Consider the following 19953-nt stretch of genomic DNA (forward strand, 5'->3'; position numbering starts at 1 on the left):
CAATACACCAAGATGGTGCATTAATGATTTAAAGGGACATCTAATGAGCTATTCGAATTGGGGCATCACCATTTTTTCTGCTTATTTGCCAAGGAAAATATCAAACATACCATAGTGCTGCCAGGCAATAAAATCATAGTCTTTTTTATTTTGCTTAAAATTTTTTTGAATATTGTTTATTTCATTTGTTGTACATTGTGAAAACGAAAGTTTGAGGTTTTCTTTAGCACATTAGTTCCTACGCAAACCAAAACCAAAACAAAATCTAAGGATTTGTATTCTTCTTAAAGGCTAAGGTCAGCAGTAAGAACAACTATTGGACTTAACACCTAAGTCCTCAGTCTAAGATCCTTTGGTTTTCATATATAATAAATTTCTAAGAACATGTGGTAAAAATTGTTTATACAGGAGAAGCAGTTGATTTACCAATCAAAAGATAGTGCTCCATTCCTGGAGAGATAAAAGCAAAGCTGAGTGCTATATAGCAAATGTAGATTATATATTAAATGTTTTTAATAATAAAATGAATTGAAATAATTTGCTATAGTAATTACTTCAAATTCGCGTTTGTCTCATCCCCTCAGTTTATTTGAAGTGACAATAGGCAAATAAATTGATTTTGCTATTAGGAAGAAGGATATGCAGATGTTGATTTTGCACAAGATTAAGTAAGTGATTTTTTAATGGGTTGGATAAGAAGAGTGAAACTGATTTGAAGGTGTCTTATATTGAAAGATGTGTCCAAAGAAAGTTGAATATAAGCCTTCTTTTCTGATAGGAAAGCTATAGGAATCCATTTCCCTGCCATAGCTCCCAAGAACTGGTAAATTTTCCCTCTGTTCCATTAAAAACCTTTTCAAGAGCTAGTTCTCAGCTCATAATTTTAAGGAAGTTTGTTTGGGACCCAGCCTTCTTCAGCTGATCCAAAGACTAGCCAGGGTGTCTATATGTAATTATGAAAGTACTCATTTATTTATAAGTATAGATCACTTATTTTGGTTAAACTCATAAGTGTTTAAATAAAATACTCTATTTCTGAAAATGGTGGCAAAATTAAAGTTTATCTAACATCATCAAGTAGTATGTAGTCCTAAGTAAAAGCATCCCCTGGCTATAGTACAATTGATTGGACGATTAAGAGTGTAAAGGTTTGCCCTTCCCTCTACCTATCCTGAGACACAAAAGTTTTTCAGCTTTGTATGCTTCCTCACTCTTCCTTTATATATTTTCTTAAATAGACTTTATTTTTCAGAGAAGTTTTAGGTTTAGAAAAAATTAAGCATCAATTAATTTATTTATAATTAATTACCAACATCTTGCATTAGTGTGCTACACTAATGATACACCAATGTTGATACAGCTTTGGTGTTACATTGATCTTTATTATATACTGAAGTTCACAGTTTGCTTTATGGTTCATTCCTGGTGTTATATGGTTCCATAGGTTTTGAGAAATGCATAAGGTATCCACCATTCAGTGGATTGTACAGGATAATTCATTTCATCCCCGTAAAAATCCCGTGTTTCACCTATTCACCTCTCCCTCTTTCCCTCAAATCCTGGAAGCAGCTTTCTTATTGTTTCTCTAGCTTTACCTTTCCCAGAATGTCATATAGTTGGAATCTTACAGTATGTAGCCTTTTCAGACTTGCTTCTTTCTCTTAGCAATATGCATCTAAAGTTCCTTCATGGTTTTTTTTCATAGCTCAATAGTTTATTTCTTTTTAGTATTAAAGAATATGCTTTTGTTTGGATGTGCCAAAGTTTGTTTATCCATTCACCTATTGAAGGATATCTTCGTTGCTTCCAATTTTTGGCAATTATGAATAAAGCTGCTAGAAACATTTGTGTGCAGATTTTTGTACAACATAAGTTTTCAAATCCTTTGGGTAAATACCAAGGAGCTTAATTCCTGGATCCTATGGTGAGAATATGTTTAGCTTTGTTAGAAACTGTCAAACTTTCTTCCAAAGTGAGTGCACCATTTTGTACTCCCACCTGCAGTGAAAGAGTCCTTGTTGCTCCACATCCTCATTTGCATCTAGTATTGTCAGTGCTTTGCATTTTAGCCATTTTAATAGGGGTATAGTGGTATTTCATTGTTTTAATTTGCAATTTCCTAAGGGCATATTAGCGTATTTTCATATGCTTATTTGCCACCTGTATATTTTGTTTAGTAAGGTATCTGTTCAGATCTTTTGCTCATTTTTAAATTGGATTGTTTGTTTCCTTTTTGTTCAGTTTTAAGAATCCTTTGTAGATTTTGGATGCAAGTCTTTTATCAAATATAAGTGTTGCAATTATTTTCTACTTGTCTGTGCCCTATCTTCTTACTCACTTAAGACTGTTGTTTGACAGAGCAGACATTTTTAATTTAAGAAAGTACTACTTACCAAGTTTTCTTTAATGAATTATCCCATGCCTTGTTGTTATATGTAAAAGGGCTCTGGGTGGCTCAGTTGGTTAACTATCTGACTCTTGATTTCACTCAGGTCATGATCTCAGGGTCATAATCTCAGGCTTATGAGATAGAGCCCTGGGTGTGGAGCCTGCTTGGGAGTCTCTCTCTCCCCCTCCACCCCTTCCCCCTCCCACTTACCCCCACTCCCAGCCCCTATAACACTTGGTTCTCAAATAAATAAATAAATAAATAAATAAAACAAAAAGTTGTCACCAAGTCTAAGGTCACCTAGACTTTTTCCTGGGTTGTCTTCTGAAAATGTTATAGCTTTGAATTTTACATGTAGGTTTATGATCCATTTTGGGTTAATTTTGTGAGTAGCATAAGGTCTCTGTCTAGATACGTATGTATTTTTAAATGTGGTATCCTATTGTTCCAGCATGATGTGGAAAAGACCACTCTGTGTTTTTAGTATTATAGTGTTACATATGTGTGCGTGCATTTATATCCCAACTTGGATCAGAGACTCTGAAGCAGCTCTCTACCTGGAGCTCATTGTTCTTATTTCTGTTTCCAATCTTCTATTTTATTGCCACTACCTCTAATCTCTAACATTTTCTTGTTGCTAGTTTTTTCTGTGTATCTTATATCTCTCTGCTCCCCCCCCCCCCCCCATCTTTTTTATCTCTCAAACCTTTTACGAACGCTGTTGGCCCATCAAATTTCTTCCTCTTTGGTTGATCTCCTCAGGTTGTTTGAGGCTTTGCTACTGGCAAAGACATTCCTTCTTCATTGCAGACAACATGTTTTTTTCCATACTTCCAAATTCAAAGCCGTGATGGGTAATCTTAGTTACTAGAGAACTGGTCTCTCGATTTTTAAAATTATGCTATAGAATTTTAATAATACCAATGGTGGAGGATGAAGAACATATGCTATTTGGGAAGTCAGCCTGTATTTGTGTTGACTTCATGTGCCATTATTTTCTTTCTTCATGGCAACAAGATATTCTTGTCAAGTATATTTAGCTACAGAAGTGTAATTGGGCTTCCATTTTCTGTTCTTTTTTTCTATCACTAAAAGAAATATATAAAATATCCCTTGAAACCATTGGGATGGAAATGGGTAATTGTAATTTTAAACTTAAGAGCTAAAAAAAAAACCCTTTTAAATCACCCATCTCTTTTTCACTTAACAGGAGAGGGACCTAAAAGCCAGTGAAATAAATTACTTACTTACATAATTAATTAATTACTTATGTTCCAAATTACGTAACTAGTTTGAAGCAAAGCCAGGAACATAACTAGCTCCTGAGGATACTTCCTCAGGATATTTCTGCTAAACCACTCTTCCTCCCACAAAAGCACATCTATATATTTACCAACAACAATAAAAAATAATTTAAAATACAACAATTGCACTTTCAGTCAGGTCATTTGATCACACTTTATGTTGGATTCCCCTACAATTAATGAAAATCTACACAGGTTTTCATTTTTTGTCACTCCTCCCCGCCCCAACCCACCCTGCTCCTCAGCCCCAGCCCAGGAATTGTCCAAGCATCCATTCATCTGTGTGAATCAGGCCAGCAGGATTGACACTAAATAAAACTGAGAAGTTGGCAGATTTGCTTCAGTGTTTCACAGAGCCGCAGCCACCCACCAACTGTGATCTTACTCGGACTCCCTGTGGACCCAGAGGGCCAATCTTCATCTCCTTTATGCTTTATTTGCATCAATGCTGGGTTCCTTTGTGACAGATACCAGGCAGCTTGGAGACCCAAGCAGTTAGCCTATCTGTCACTGGAAGACAGGGCTAATGCTGAGAACTGGTATTTCTGGATCTTCATTAAACAGCCATGAAGATAAGCCTCAGCAAACAGGATTAGCCAATTGTTTCTGTTCTTCTAGATTTAACTGTTCTGATACGGACAAATAATTCATAATTATCTAAACTGGAAGCATATATTGAAAATTGACATGAAAATACTCACAGGTGTTTTTTTTTTTTTGTCCTTTCCAATATTTGCAACAAGAAATTCTGTGTTTGTCCATACTCTCTCCTCGTACTATCTTCACCAGAGTAGAGTAAGTATAACTTTCTAGGATGAAGACAATGTTTATTTGGATAATAAAAGGACAAAACATGGGGATAAGGAGAGAGGCAAACAAAATGAAGTCTGAGCATGCAGAGATGGTTTGGGGAGGCCTGTGGACAGTGAGGCTCTAAAATAGCTATGGGGTATGAGTGAGGTAGAAAAAGAAAGCGGACTTGGGGGTCAGGCAAAGTTCTTAGCTGCAAGCAACAGAAATCAATTGGCAAATTTAAGCAGAAAAGTAATTTTTAGAAACATATTGCGTAGCTCACAAACTTGAGTTGCCAGGCTCAGACTACGGTTAGGGACCAAGAGAAATTAAGGTGCAGGAAATTATGGCAACCGTCATGATGCAGAAAGGTTTTGTAAAGATACCCACTGAGAACTACCACCTGGTCTGCCATTAGATATGGTCACCCCTGGACCCTGCTGGCATGGACCCTACTGGTGTCAGCATTGACAGTGAATTTTAAACTCTCCCTTCATCTTTGTATTGTTTAGTCACCATTGAAAGTACCAAGTGGTTGGGATACCTGGGTGGCTCAGCAGTTGAGCATCTGCCTTTGGCTCAGGGCCTGATCCCAGGGTCTAGGATCGAGTCCCACATCAGGCTCCCTGCATGGAGCCTGCTTCTCCTTCTGCCTGTGTCTCTGCCTCTCTCTCTCTGTCTCTCATGAATGAATGAATGAATGAATGAATAAATAAATAAATAAAGATTTAAAAAAAAATTAAGGTACCAAGCGGAAGCATCCAACTATCCAAGCATAAGTCATATATCTAATTCCTTTGGCATCCATCAGCAGCCTTGCCTCCCACAAAACACACAGTTAGTGGAGTAGAGGAAGTTCCTCTAAAACATGCAAAGGATTTGGATGCTGGGTAGCCCCCAAGTAAATGCCACCAAAGGTCCTCATGAGGTCTTCTCAAGCTAGGGCATTTGTTCAAAGACAGCTATATGTGTCCAGATATAGGTTGTCAGGGACCAAGATATGGTAGGGAGGAAAAAGGGTGCTGGAGCCTCTTATCTAAGCCCATTAAAGAGGAACATCTAATATGAGTCTCAGAGAAGAATCTGAGTACTATATAGCATCTCTGCCACCATGTTCACTCCATAATTAAAAATAGTTTCATCTCTTAAACATGGCCTTTCCTGAGGCTTCTTCTGCTTATTTCAAGAAATTTTCTTTTAGGATTTTGAAGAGGAAGATGTTTGCAGATGATCAGTTTTGTCTTGTTTAGAAAGCAATTTCCTGTAAGTAATACTTATATCCTGACAATACTTAATTAGAACTATAAACGGCACTGGTCTGCCAATAAATACTACTACAGAAAAAATTGCTGATAAGTGTCACATCAAAACTCTGACAGTCATAACAATAACTTTCTAGTGCCATCCCAGCTTGAGAGCATTAATTAAGTAGGCCTCAGAATAGCTCTAGAAGAAACTTGCCTGTAGTGTGACCTCTCAGCGTATAAATAAAATATAAGGAGTGGATCCTTGAATTCTGCCTCAAACCATAAAATAATTATTTTTCCCTCTTCAACCTCCTCCACTGGTACTCCAGAGTGAAGGAATTATAAGGAGAGGGAGTATAAGTGGGATATAGGGAGAAAAAGAGAAAAGGAATCATGCACAGGAGATGAGCAGACCCCAATACCTGAGAGGATGAGGAACCAGCATGGCTGCTGGTTGTCTCCCAGGAACCAAGACTGGACATGCCTAAAGCTGGAGGAAGTCACGGTTCGGAGGAACTAATGCAAAATCTGTGAGAAACCCTGGAGAGACAGAAGGTGGTTAGCTGTTGAAGTGAGAGGTAAATGGCAGCCCACAATTAAGAGGCCACTGGTGAGGAATAGGTTGAAGGAGAGAGTTTTTTTGTTGTGCTTTTTTGCCTCCCTCGGTTTGGGCTACGTGGATTGCCACCTGCCCTGCCTTATTGCCCTTGTAAGGGAGAAAACCAGCAGCACCAGCCCAGGGCTGGCTGGGCTCCATAGGGGCCTGCTGGAGTACATAGGATAACCACTGTGCCCATCGACTTGCTGACTCTGAGCATTCCCTCCTTCCCCACCATTCCCTTCACAAGGCATAGGCCTACCGATTGCAATGAGAACAGTGTGTAGGTGGGGAGTAGAAGTAAAATTAGATGGAGGCGGCAGCCTAGACCCCTGTGTGGGGCTGAAAAAGGTGTGGTCAACTCAGAGGCTGTCCACCCTAGGGGGCTTTTCTTCTAGCCTCTTTCTACTTTAGACCCTCCTCACATTTAGCACCTCCACTCTGGGGTTCTCAGTACTACCCCAGGTAGCTGATACCCCCAGGAGTTCAAGCTCACCGAAGAAAATAGCACACATCTGCAAGGAAACTACATGAGAGAAATCAAACTGGATAGCCTTTAACCAGATGTAGCCCAACTAATAAATCGGAAGAATAAGACTTTAAAATAAGCAAAGCAAATATAGTGAAAGAGATGTAGATAGAAGGGCTTCATTAAAATAAAGCAGGTTACAGTTATGAAGATGAGCCAACTGGAAATCTCAGAGTTAAATAACACTGTTTACATAAAGACCTCAGCAATGGGGGGGCACCTGGGTGGCTCAGTGGTTGAACATCTGCCTTTGGCTCAGGTTCATGGAATGAACCAGGGTTATGGAATGGAGTCTCGCATCAGGCCCTCCACAGGGAGCCTGCTTCTCCCTCTGCCTGTGTCTCTGCCTCTCCCTCTGTGTCCCTCATGAATAAATAAATAAAATCTTAAAAAAAAAAAAAAGACCTCAGCAATGTGTTGGACATTAGAATGAAAGTGAATTACAGAACTGGAGAATCTACTTAAAGAGTTGTAGGATATCAACAGAAAAATTAAGAAATTGGGAGGGCAAACCTGGTTATGATGTCAACATAATAGGGGGCCCACATGAAAAAGACAAATGGGGAGAAAGAAATATTTTTTTAGAAATAATGCTGAAGAATTAACAGCCACTTCCCCAACATCCTGGGGGTGCTTTCTTAGTACTTGTTAAAAGCTATAAGCTTAGCTGGACTATCTCCATTGGTGTAACAACAGTAAATATTTTGTAGTGTTTGTACTAAGTATCAGATATATGCTGGATTCCAAATGTATCACAGATAAAATCCTCCGAGAGAGACAAAACAAATGCATGAAACAATTACTAAATATTACAAAACATGAAGAAATTCTATAATTGAGTGTAAAATTGGGTAGTGCAGTCCATAAGTTTTGTGAGTGTTAAATGGTGAGATCTGGTTAAGTTAAGGTCTTCAGTGTATACTTGCCTTGACGCCTATTCATGTGAAGAAAATATGTAGGACAGCATTTCCCAAAGTGTGTTCTATGGAACACTTGTTTTGTAGAATAGTCTTGGTGTTTCGTGTAAAAGGCTTTTGAAGTGTAGTGGAACTTAGCCATGGTTTGACTGCCTAACATCTGAGCTCCATTCCTGTATGTTGGGAGAAATCCTCATTTTATGAGTCTTCACTGGAGCTAGAGCTCCTTCTTGTACAGAAGTAGAACAACGGCACCTGCTCACACACACACACACACACACACACCAAATTCAGGCATGGTACATGGCCTTGGTATTACCAATCAGATCTGCCTTTCCCAGACTTTGCTTTGGGAGTCAGTGATGTAGAGAAGCAGTGTTCAGCAGCAACAGAGGCAACACTGGTTTCCAGCAATGGCCATAACAATGGCGTGATGGCACTTAAAACCCTCCAGACGCTTTCTATTGCCCTTAGAGTGAAGCCCCAATCTCTCACATGATTTTAAGACTCTTTGGGACGTATAATAGTCCTTCACATGCCTTCAACTTCAGCCAAACTGACTTTCTCTTAATTCTTCAAACTTCCTTCTTGCCTTCTCTCTCGGTTTCTCCTCCTTCTCCCCCTCCTTCCTTATGTCTACTACACTGTTCCCTTTGTTTGGACATTTCTCTTGTTCTGCTCTGCATTTTTCTGGTTAATTCTTACTCATCCTTTAGGAAAATGTTCACCCCGAACACCTATGTAATGCACTTCCACAGAAACTTAAATATTAATACAATTCCTTGTTTAATTGGCATTCCATGGGCAAACCTGTGATCTCAGTGAAGGCAAACTATGTCCACATGGCTTAGTAACATATCTCTTGTGCCAGAACAATGCCTGGCACAGGATAGTGAGTCAAATATTTAGTGAATGAGCAAAGTTCATCCCAAAGTAGCTAGAATCTAGACTGTGTTTTGTTCTATACTCCTGGCCTGCCAATTATTATACCTCTCTTTAATGTTTTCCCATGTTTTTATTGGAACTGAAATGTTTAATATAAAACTTAAATCATAAACCTAAAGAGGAAAGTTTATATGGCTATATTTATGTGTAAATTGTTACTGGCATAATGAAATTCGTGAGTTGAGGTATGTAAAGCATGCTTCTTAGAAAAGTACTTTGGATGCAAAATGCTGAGTATCTAAAAGTTTAGGGAATAATAGCTCCCAAGGGGTAAGCTGCTCTTTTCAAGGGATGAATGAGCTGTTCCAGGAAAGCTGTAGGCCAAACTGTGAAAGGAAATTAATATCCTATGTGAGATGACCGTATAATCTTCTCCTTTGCCAGGGGTGATTGGGCTTATAAGAGTGTCTCCACATGTGGAAAACAGTCAACAACTTGATTGATTAGTGAATGTGTGGGAGTGGAAAAGCACTGCCCAACCCAAAGTGCAGGTGGGACAGCTCTGCCTGGTGTTCTTAAGGTCACAGAATACTGTTGCCTATAGTCTATCTAGGGAGGTAGGTAGTCTGGGTGTGACTGTTCCCAGTCTACAGTTGAGGAAACTGAGGTCCAGAGAATTTAAGTGATTTGTCCCAATCACCCAGATAGTGTAGTGTTAGTGAAAGAGACAGAAAACCTAGATCTACGTATTTTTCTTCATTATGGTGTACATTTACAGAAGGTGGTTTTCTAAGGTTGAATCAGGCAGAGGGAATTTAAAAAAAAAAAAAAGATATAACCTGTGACTGAACTAACTCCATTCCTTATGGTAGTTATGAAAAATTGGAGAGGAATGCGTCATTTAATAGGACTTTCGAACCTCCAGCAAGAAAGAGATTCAGAACTGCAGGCTCCTATCACCTAATGGACCCTCCCAGCAGGTCTGCTTCACTCACCATGAAAGGTCTTGGCAGCTGGGTAGAAGTTGGAGATAAGCTGATGGTCTGGGAGAGGTTCAGAGTTTTAGAGAATGACTTTATTGCCTAATAATGCTACACATCTACTGTTCAGGTTGACTTGTGTTCTCCCAAAATATATGTTGGAGTCCTAATCCCTGGCATCTATGAATATGACCTTATTTGGAAATAGAGTCTTTGCAGCTGTAATCAAGCTAAGGTGAGGTCATTAAGTGGGCCCTAATCTAGTGTAACTGAAGTCCTTAGAAGAAGAGGGAAATTTGGATACAGACATACACAGAAAAGAGATCCACATGAGAAACAGAGACACACAGAGGGAACACCATGTGATGACAGGCAGAGATTGGAGTGATGCAGTTGTAAGCCAAGGAGTACCAAGGATTGATGGGCACCACCAAAAACTACGAAGAGGCAAGAAAGGACTCTATCCACAATTTCAGAGGGAGTGTGGCCTGGCTGACATTTTGATTTCAGATTTCTGGCCTCCAGAACTGGGAGAGAATACCATCCTATTGCTTTAAGCCACCCAGTTTGTGGTTTTCTGTTACGGCAGCCCTAGGAAACAAATACATCTAATGCAGAAGCTAGGCTAGCATCTTAGCCTGCAGTGCAGTACTAGCTTCATCTGGGTCCCTGACCATATTTCTTTTCCAGGGTAGAGCAATGGGGGAAATGAGCCATGTTAATTAGACCAAACACAATGCAAAGTTTTACAGCTAGCTGAGAAAGAGAGAGGGAGAGAGAAGAGGAGAGAGAGACTGTAATTGATGAAGTTAGCATAAAGCAGGTAAAGCACCAAAATAAAGGATAGACTATAGCAAAATAAACCATGAGAGCAGTAAGAGTGTTTTGGAAACTGTTTGCCGCAACCCTGAACAACAAAAAGACTGCATAAAAGGAGGGTTGTCACTCAGAAACGGGCAAAATACAAAGGCCAGTGCATCATGGCTTCCTTTTTATTACTATAATGTAATATTTTAGATATATAAACAAGTATAGAAAATAATGTAAAAAACACCTATGTACCCACAACTCAGCTTAAGAAACAAAAGGACAATTAGAATTCCCTATTTGCCCCCACCCTATGCCACGCATTGCCACAGGAACTTCAATATTAATATTAATTCAATTCCTTATTTAATTGGCATATCACATGCAAAACTGTGATCTCAAGGACGGCAGACTGTGTCTACATTGCTTTGTAATATATGTCAGAACAATGCTTGGCACAGGATAGGGAGTCAAATATTTATTGAATGAGCAACATTCATCCTAAAGTAGCTAGAATCTGTCCTTAGTTCCCCAGAGGAACCATTTTGGGACCATTTTTCATGGGTCTCTTGATTTCTGCACATCTTATAGGAAGGCACTGTCTGGATTTTTTTCCTAATTCTATCGTTTCAAGGATATTTGTATAGCAAACATCCCCAGATGGTAGAGACAGTGTCCTTCTTTGGAGCAAAGTAAGGCAGGTGTACTGCCCATTATAAAAGATATGTGTTCCCTAAGCTCATGGTTCCTCTTGTGTCTTGCAACCCACTGTGTGTATGTAGGCAGCCATCTGGGTCCATCCACATCACCTTCAAGAGGAACTGATGCAAACATGCTGATGCCCATGCTGCTTGCTGTGACGAGAGGAATAAAGTCCTTTGTCCCTAACCCAGAAGTCTGTCTTCCGTCAGGATCAATGAAACTATGGCAACTAGGGTGGAATCTCAGCTCCTTTAAAGCTTTTGAAAACCATTGTCTCCAATTTGGTGTTTATCACTTCTGCATATGTATATTTTACTACAGGCAGAGGACAGATGGATGGATGTTGAGATAGATAGTTTTGTTTTGCTTGTTTACAAAGTTTATGTAAATGAGATCATGCGGTATATATCCTTCAGCAGCCTGCTCTTTTTCTCAACTTACCTTCTTCAGAGTGGTTTGTATCAGTCCAATTACAGTTTATTTATTCCATTCTTGTTCATCATTCGCGGGGCATATGTAAGAGAGTTCTTCTTGTGTATGAACTTAGTGGAAATGCTGGAATGTAATATGAATTCATCTTCAGCTTTAGTAGAGATTGCCAACTTGCTCTCTGAGGTGGTTGTACTAAATAACATTTCCATAAGCAATATGCAGGGGTTCCTGTTTCTCTGCATCCTTGCAAATACAGTATTGTCATACTTACAGAGCTTTACCATTCTGATGAGTGTAAAGAGATGAACATCTTTTCACATGTTCTTTGGTCATTCTTCATCTCTTGCTGCTTATTATATCCTTTGCCTATTTTTCTATTGGGTTGTGTTTTTCTATGAGTTTTAAGGGCTCTTTATGTATTCAAGATATTGATATTTTGTCTGTTATATGTGTACAAATAACATTCCTTATTCTATGGCTTGTCTCTCTCCTTTATTCATGGTGTTTATATAGTTTTTTTTTTATTTCACAGTGAAATAGTAGGAAAAGCCCATATCCAAAGTGGTGTTCAGTGGAATCAGGGATTTAAAATAGTGGTGATAGCCAGGTCTGACCAAGCATTGTGTGCAGATTGGGATGCCAGAAGCTTCATTCTTCCACAGCTGAGTATCCTTGGGGAAATCACATCACCTCTGTGTCCTGGGCTACTCCTCTGTAAATAATGCCTTTGGACTAGATTATCTTCTTGAGCATCTTCCCAGATAAAAGTTTCTCTGATGAGTCAAGGTCATGCGCACCAGGCAGGCAATGGCAGGACCTATGTGGAAAGACCAACTTAATTTTAGTTTGGGAAATGACTGACCAGCTGTCTCTGTTTTGCCTGACTCCTCTGGAGGGGTAGCCACTTTGTCCTCTGTGTACCCTATAGTACTTGTTCACATTGCTACCACAATGTCATCACATTATGCTGTTGGTGATAACATCATTTCTCTCTGACTAAATCACAAGTTCCTCAAGGACAGCATTGCCTTTAGTATACCCACAGCACCTCCCATAGCTCTTAACTGTGGGAATGTTTGATGAATGATGGAAGGAACATGGATGGGTAGCAGGAAAGGATGGAAAGAGAGAGGGAAGGAAGGACCAAATAACTTAAACACTCTCAAGATATACACCTAGTGAATATAAGACAGTTACTAAAACAATGCACAGTAGGAAAAGCAAGTACTATTTTAGCTATTTTACAGTCAGACTCAGTTTTTCAAGACCACATGGGAAAACAGCGCTATGCTTAATAATGGAAACCAATAACCTCTGATTTATAATCAGATGTTCCAAGTAAAAGAGCCTACAGCCTTATTAATTTAGCAAGACAAAACAAGATTTTAAATTAAACTCATTTTCATCCTCTTTATGCAACAGAATTATATTACTTATAATTTTGAAGTTTTCCCTACTGACACATGCTGAGAGATTAAAAAGAGAGTCTTGAAGCTTTAGGACCTTTCATAATTGAAATCTGTATAATATCAGAAATGGAAGTACTTAAATAATTCTTCTCTCTTAGCCATATTGCAACTCCTTGCTTATAATAAACATAGAAAGGAAATAAGGTATATATACAGTAGTCCCCTTTTTATCCATGGTTTCACTTCCCACAATTTCAGTTACCCATGGACAACCATAGTCCAGAAGCAATTGATCCTCCTTCTGATGTATGATCAGAAGGCCTATAGAAGCCTAATACTATGTCACAATGCCTATATCACTCACCTTGCTTTACCTCATCACATAGGCATTTTATCCTCTCACATCATCACAAAAAGAAAGGTAAGTACAGTATAGTGTGATATTTTGAGAGGGGGGGGACCACATTCATATAAGTTTTATTACTACATATTGTTATATTGTTCTAATTATTAGGTACTGTTATTAATCTCTTACTGTGCCTAATATATGTTAAACTTTATCATAGGTATGTATGTGTGGGAGAAAGTATGATATATATATATATATATATATATATATATATATCTGCAGTTTGGTACTATCTGCAGTTTCAGGCATCCACTGGCGGTCTTGGAACACATCCCCCATGGGTAAGGGGCAGGATTACTGAGTGCTCACAACAACAGGAAGAAGCAACAGGAGGGAAAATCTTAGCTCTTAAGAATGGTCTATTACAAGGAGTCACGATCCATCATCATGCATGGTCAGTGCTCTGTCCTTCATTTAGTTTTGCCTTTACATGGCTTACTTCACTGCTGCAAATGTAATCCAATTTTCTCAGCTGCCCATTAGCCTCTGAAAAAGCAAAGCAAAATGTGGACAAGACTCTTTATCCTTTCCTGCGGTGATGCGTTATCTATTTGTGCCAAAAAACTGCCCAATGTCTTCTGCCTCCTACTCTAATATATTTTTCTGCAATTTATTATGTCAGTATCTCTGAGTTTGTTTTTATTATAATCAGTAAGAGCATTATTAAATAATAGGAAAGTAAATGGGTTACAAGAGCCAGACAAGGAATAAAATTAGGTGTGGCAATGAACAGTGAATGGGGTAATATGGTGGTGATATATCTGTTCTGCTCCCTACAGATCTCCATCCTACTAGCCCAGTTTCAGTCCCATAAGACACCAGCTTCCAGACATACTCATAACGTTTGGTGGTGCTATGGTTGTGCACTTCTTAATAATGGGCAGTTGACAAGTTGCTGACAAATGGAATCATCTACTAGGTGATTTTGTTGGAACAGTACTTCCCAAAGTGTAGGCTCCAATCCATGTGCATCAGAACCCCCCAGCATGCTTGGTAAGCATGCGTATTTTTAGCTTCTATTCTTGATCTGCTGAATCAGAAATGCTAGGGGTGGGCTTGAGGGATTCAAATGCTAAAAAGCACACTAACATTTGAGAATCTATCTTAAAGTGTGAAAAAAATGGAGGGAAATCCCTTCTGGCACTGAGTACCTAGGAAGTAAGAAGGAGGCTGTATTCCTAGGTAATGAAAAGGGAGCAAACAAGCTAAAGTTCACAGCTTTCCTTAGGTTTTTATCTCAGTTCTGACTGCTATGGATTTAAGCCAGACTAGAAGTGTGCTCTAAAATCATGTGTTGCATATTGCTGATGAGTGTCTGTATCATGAACCTTAAAAGTGAGCTTGCTTCTGAGCTAATTCGTTTTGTTAACACTAGGGACACCAAAGATGAAGTTTATAGCTCCCTAAAAGAGCTGGGCAGATAAACAGTTAAAATACTGTATGGTTTGCAATGAGATACCACTTCACACCCACTAAGATGGTTATAGTCAAGAAAACAGTAACAAGTGTTGAAAAGGATGTGGAGAAATTGAAACTCTTATATATTACCAGTAATGTAAATTGCTAGAATGTAAAATGGTGATCTCTTTAGAAAACATTTTGGCAGTTCCTCAAAAAGTTAAACATAGAGTTACCATGTCACACAATAATTCTACTATAGGTATGCACTCAAAAGAATTAAAAGCATATTTACAGAAAAACTTGTATATAAGTGTTCATAGCAGCATCGGTTGTAACAGCCAAAAAGTGGCAACAACCAAAATGTCCATAAACTGAAGAATACTTAAACAAATGTGGTACATGCATACAATGGAACATATTTAGCAATAAAAAAAGAAGTATAAATACATGCTACAACATGGAAGAATCTTGAAAACATTATGCTAAGTGAAATAAGCCAAATACAAAAGGGCATATGTTATTCCATTTATATGAAATGTCCAGAATAGACAAATTCATGGAGACTCAAATTAGATTACTGGTTATCAGGGACTAGGGGAAGGAGGAAATGAGGAGTGACTACTAATGAGTACAGGGCTTCTTTTGGGAGTAATGAAAGTATTCTGGAAATAAATACTGGTGATAGTTGTACAGCTCTGGGAAAAATACTAAAAACTACTGAATTGTACACTTTAAGAATGTGTGATGTGTGAATTCTATCTCAGTTTTAAGGAGTAATGGAAGAAGTGTCCAAGAAAAAAATAATTGGACTACATGGAAAAAATGCTTTCTGTGGTTGTCTAATAGGAAAAACTCACTTCCGTTTTCTTCTCACACTCAATACATCAGATACCAGATGTATGGGTTTTCCACACATAAGGTAATTCTGTGACACTAGCTGGGTGTCCTGCAGTTCAGCTCACTTCTACCTGGATTTAGCATCAGATCTCATAGGTTGAGGGCTCAAGTCCACATGACTTCCTACCTCTTACTTAAGATACCAATTGCAAGTCCAGGAATTGGGGTAAATATGAAAATTCCCAGAGCCACTGAAAGTCTTGCCCTATGGGACAATGACAAGATGAAACTGATATCTGAAGGTGCACAGCCCTGGGGATAAGAAGACTAGATAAGGTACTATCAATGAGGAGATGAACTATGAGAACTGTGAGAACATCATTGTGGGTGGAGTGGAAGGTCTGGATATGGACAGTAGGAAAGACATAGAGGCAATAGAACTCAATGACCTATTAACTAAGAAGGCTGAAGAAGTAGGAATCAAGGATGATTCTCATCTAATGGTTCTCATGGCTTCTAATCTAATGGCTTCCTGGAGAGGCCATTCAATGAGCAAGGAAATTCAGAAGAAATTAAGAGTGAAGAGAGTGATAGATTCCATTTTGACAGGCTGAGTTTGAGGTACCCATGGAAAATCCAGAACTTAGGAAAAAGTTCTGCACTAGAGGTAGGGTGTTGGCAATTATCAGCTGCAGCATAATTTCCAAGGAAACAGGTAGAGTTTAGGCACAAGAAAATGTTTCCTTCATGAGCAAGTGCTTCTTATCAAATTAATAAATTACTCTTGGATTATTTCAATTTTAAAAAAGTCAAAGTGGTTTAATGAAAACTGATATAGGAGAGCCAAATAGTAATTATATGGTATCCATGTGTTTCTGTTTCCTCTCGATTTCCATTTTGTAGAGATCCTTCAGGGTTTAACTGCAAGATTTCCTTGTTTCACTTCTTCCCTCTAATTAATAAAGAAGCTTTCAAGAGAATATTAAGGTTTTAATACAGCAGAGGAGGAAATATCATGTGAAAGTTAAAGTTTTACTTTTTCTATCTTACCATGTCTTTTTCCTATTTTGTTCTTTCTTTGTAGTCTCTGGTATTATAAAAAAAAAAATGAAAGAAAACGCCAGAACCATCTATCCCGGGCCACAGTTCAATCTTCTGTCTTTGAAACAGCCATGACAGTGTTAAACCCTTGGGTAGATATGTATATTCAGGAGGAGCCATGGAGCTGCTGATGTAGAAAAATGTTTTGTGTCAAGGACTGATTTATGCCTTGGAGCAGGGCAAAGAGAAGAATACTCAGCCCCTATGGTATCTGTTGCTAGGGGAGCATCAGGCCATCTGCTAGGCTTTAATAAAACGTGGCAATAACATTTTGGTTTGAAGCACAGAATGATTTTCCAAACCAAAATTAAAATTTGTCAGCAACTGAGGAGCTTATAGGTCCTTTAAAAAAAAGATATTTGTTTTTGGTTTTTTTTTTAAAGATTTTATTTATTTATTCATGAGAGACACAGAAAGAAAGGCAGAGGCACAGGCAGAGGGAGAAGCAGGCTCCCATGGAGTAGAGAGCCCAATGCAGAACTCGATCCTTTGACTCTGTGATCACGCCTTGAGCCGAAGGCATACACTCAACCATTGAGCCACCCAGACGTCCCCAAAAAAGATATTTGTAACTATAGCATTTATATTCAAATGAGACATCAATATCTTTCTTTTTCTGTTCTGAACTTATTCTCAAAACCTTGTATTGACTGTCCAATTTGAACCCCTCAGCCTACAATTTGAAGCCTCCAGAATCTGGTTTCACAGAACATCGTGTCAGATGGCAGCTGATGTGTGTATGTGTGTGTGCACATGCATGCACATGTATTTAATGTGTGATTTGCCTTACTCCTCTCTCTGCCCTGGCTCACAGGTGAATGCTGTGCGAGTATATGTGAATAGTTCCTCAGAGAACCTCGACTACCCAGTTCTCGTCGTGGTTCGCCAGCAGAAAGGGGTGCTGTCCTGGCAGGTTCCTCTGCTCTTCCAAGGACTGTAAGTGGATCTTCTCCTGGACAACTTCACTTCATTTGTTTTCTTCCAATGACCTAGACTTTAATTGGTGTTTTCCCTGGGAAAAGGAGAAATCAGTCTTTTGGAATGTTGACATCATATGCATCATAGGTGCAAATAATGGCTATAGCACATAGCCCAACCCATCCAAAGCTGTTCAGTTTCCATCCCCTGTTTTTGTTTTCTAAGTACACAAGGCATAAAGCCCAATATGGGGCTTGAACTCACAACCGTTACACCAAGACCTGAGCTGAGATCAAGAGTCAGATGCTTAACAAACTAAGCCACCCAGGCATCCTGACTCTTGAATTCAGATAAGCACTCTACCTAGATGTGTAGCACATGGGAGAACTTTTAGCATTTTAATTCCATCCAGAATATTCCATAGCTCTTGGTTAGTGGATCATCCGCTGAGTACAGGGCTAGTTCAGCAGTCAATGTATATGAGTAACCCTTCTTCCAGTCTTCAAAATGCCCAGAGAGTAAGCATTCTTCATTCTATAGAATTTATTAAGTACTACTAAGTGCTAGAAACTAGGGATACAACAGTGGGAGAAAAGGAAAACATGCCCTCATGCCCTCATGAAGTTTATAGTTTTGCAGGGGAAACTGTATAAGATAAGAAAAAACCAGGAGGCATTCAGACATAGATACATATCAGGGTGTTAAATCATTTTTAGTGGCTGAGTAATTTGAAGATTGAAAATAGTAACTCTCATAGTCTTGACTCGGGCTCTGTTTCTTTTCTTTTCTTTTCTTTTTTTAATGTTCCATTTAGCAAAAACTCAAAGAGTGGAAATATGAAATCAACTGGTTGTTTTATCAGGACAGTTTCCCCTTCAAATTTTGGTATTTTTTTCCTCATTGAATTAGGAAGATGGTTTAATATAATGTAGACACAATCAAAGTGAACTGGTTAGCCTGAAGAGTCCTCGAGTCCCTGTTATTACATCATGCAAGTCTATGCCAAAGACTAAATCACTATCAGAAGGTCCAGTCTGAAATTTAAAACACAAGGACTTGAAAATAAATTTGGAGAGAAATGAAATAAGATCGGCTTTTTTCCCTGCTTGTTCACTGAGTCTCTCTCTTGTTTTCTTGTTTTTCCTTCATTGGCTGCTACAGATACCAGAGAAGTTACAACTACCAGGAAGTAAGCCGTACTTTGTGTCCCTCAGAAGCAACCAACGAAACAGGACCTCTGCAGCAACTGATATTTGTGGATGTAGCATCCATGGCACCACTGGGTGCCCAGTACAAACTGCTGGTTACCAAGATCAAGCACTTCCAGCTACAGTAAGCAGGACTTATGGGGGCCTTTCTCTATTCATCTGTCTGCTGTTCCTGTGCTTGGGCATGTTCAATCCAGTTTCCCTTCTTCCAAGTCAGCACTCAAGAAGGAAATTGGCCACTTGGCATATTGTCTTACCACCTTCTGAACTCTCCTGCTCATAGCTGGGCATCAGGATGTAATCCATGCAATAGGGAAGCAATAGAGACTGGTGCAGAGGGGAACAGTGCCTAACCTCAGGGTGCTATTCTCAGAGGTCTTTGTGAGGACCCTGCCTGTTTGTAGTCCAAGGGAGAGGCTCTGGTGACTGGCTACTTTTATATCATGCATGAGTGCCACTCTTCTGAAGGAAGTTTTCTTTTTCTTCTGAGGAAGCCCTTAACCTATTTTTCTTGTCCTTACTGCTATTCCAGTTTTCTCCTCCCATGTTAGGAATGTATACAGATAAAAAATAGTGTTCTGTGGTTTTTTTCCTTTGTGCGAAAACCAATGACTATTTCTTCCTTCTTGTGTTACCACCCTTTGAGACAAAATCAGTTGGGATACACACCATCTCAAATTGTTTGTATTAGACATACATAGAATAAATTCAGTTGGAAGAGTAGTCTCCAAGGGATCTGTTCTTTTCCAGAGGTTACTTTTGTAAAATATTGCATAAATCTGTGCAAAAATTTAAACAGAAAAGTCATTCCTTAATAAGACCATAAAATTCAGGGACTTTCTGCCGCATTCTCTTCTAAGATCAAGGCTTCTCAAGGGTTCAGACCACTTCCTCCTCTCTCAGTGTTTTAAATAAATTTTGAAAGAAAATATTATTAAATTGGTTTATTAAAATTAGTATTTGCACTCATCAAAATGTATCATTAAGAGAACAAAAAGACAAGCCATTGACTAAAAGACTTGGCTACTGTCCCCATTATCACCCACCCTTCCTATTGCCAAGGCAATAATCTTGGCACCCATGAGTCT

General features: G+C 38.9%; 1 protein-coding gene across 3 annotated transcripts in view; it reads left to right on the forward strand.

Moving 5' to 3' along the window:
• SIDT1 (SID1 transmembrane family member 1) overlaps nt 1-19953 on the forward strand; it is a 93695-nt gene that overhangs the window by 12099 nt on the left and 61643 nt on the right. For all 3 annotated transcript variants that reach the window (XM_072723470.1, XM_072723479.1, XM_072723483.1), the window contains exons 2-3: nt 17554-17675; nt 18819-18989. In XM_072723470.1, coding sequence (XP_072579571.1) covers nt 17554-17675; nt 18819-18989 — 293 coding nt within the window. The remainder of the gene's footprint in view (nt 1-17553; nt 17676-18818; nt 18990-19953) is intronic.

The sequence above is a fragment of the Vulpes vulpes genome, chromosome 1 (assembly GCF_048418805.1).
Source record: "Vulpes vulpes isolate BD-2025 chromosome 1, VulVul3, whole genome shotgun sequence".
NCBI classification, from domain to species: Eukaryota; Metazoa; Chordata; class Mammalia; order Carnivora; family Canidae; genus Vulpes; species Vulpes vulpes.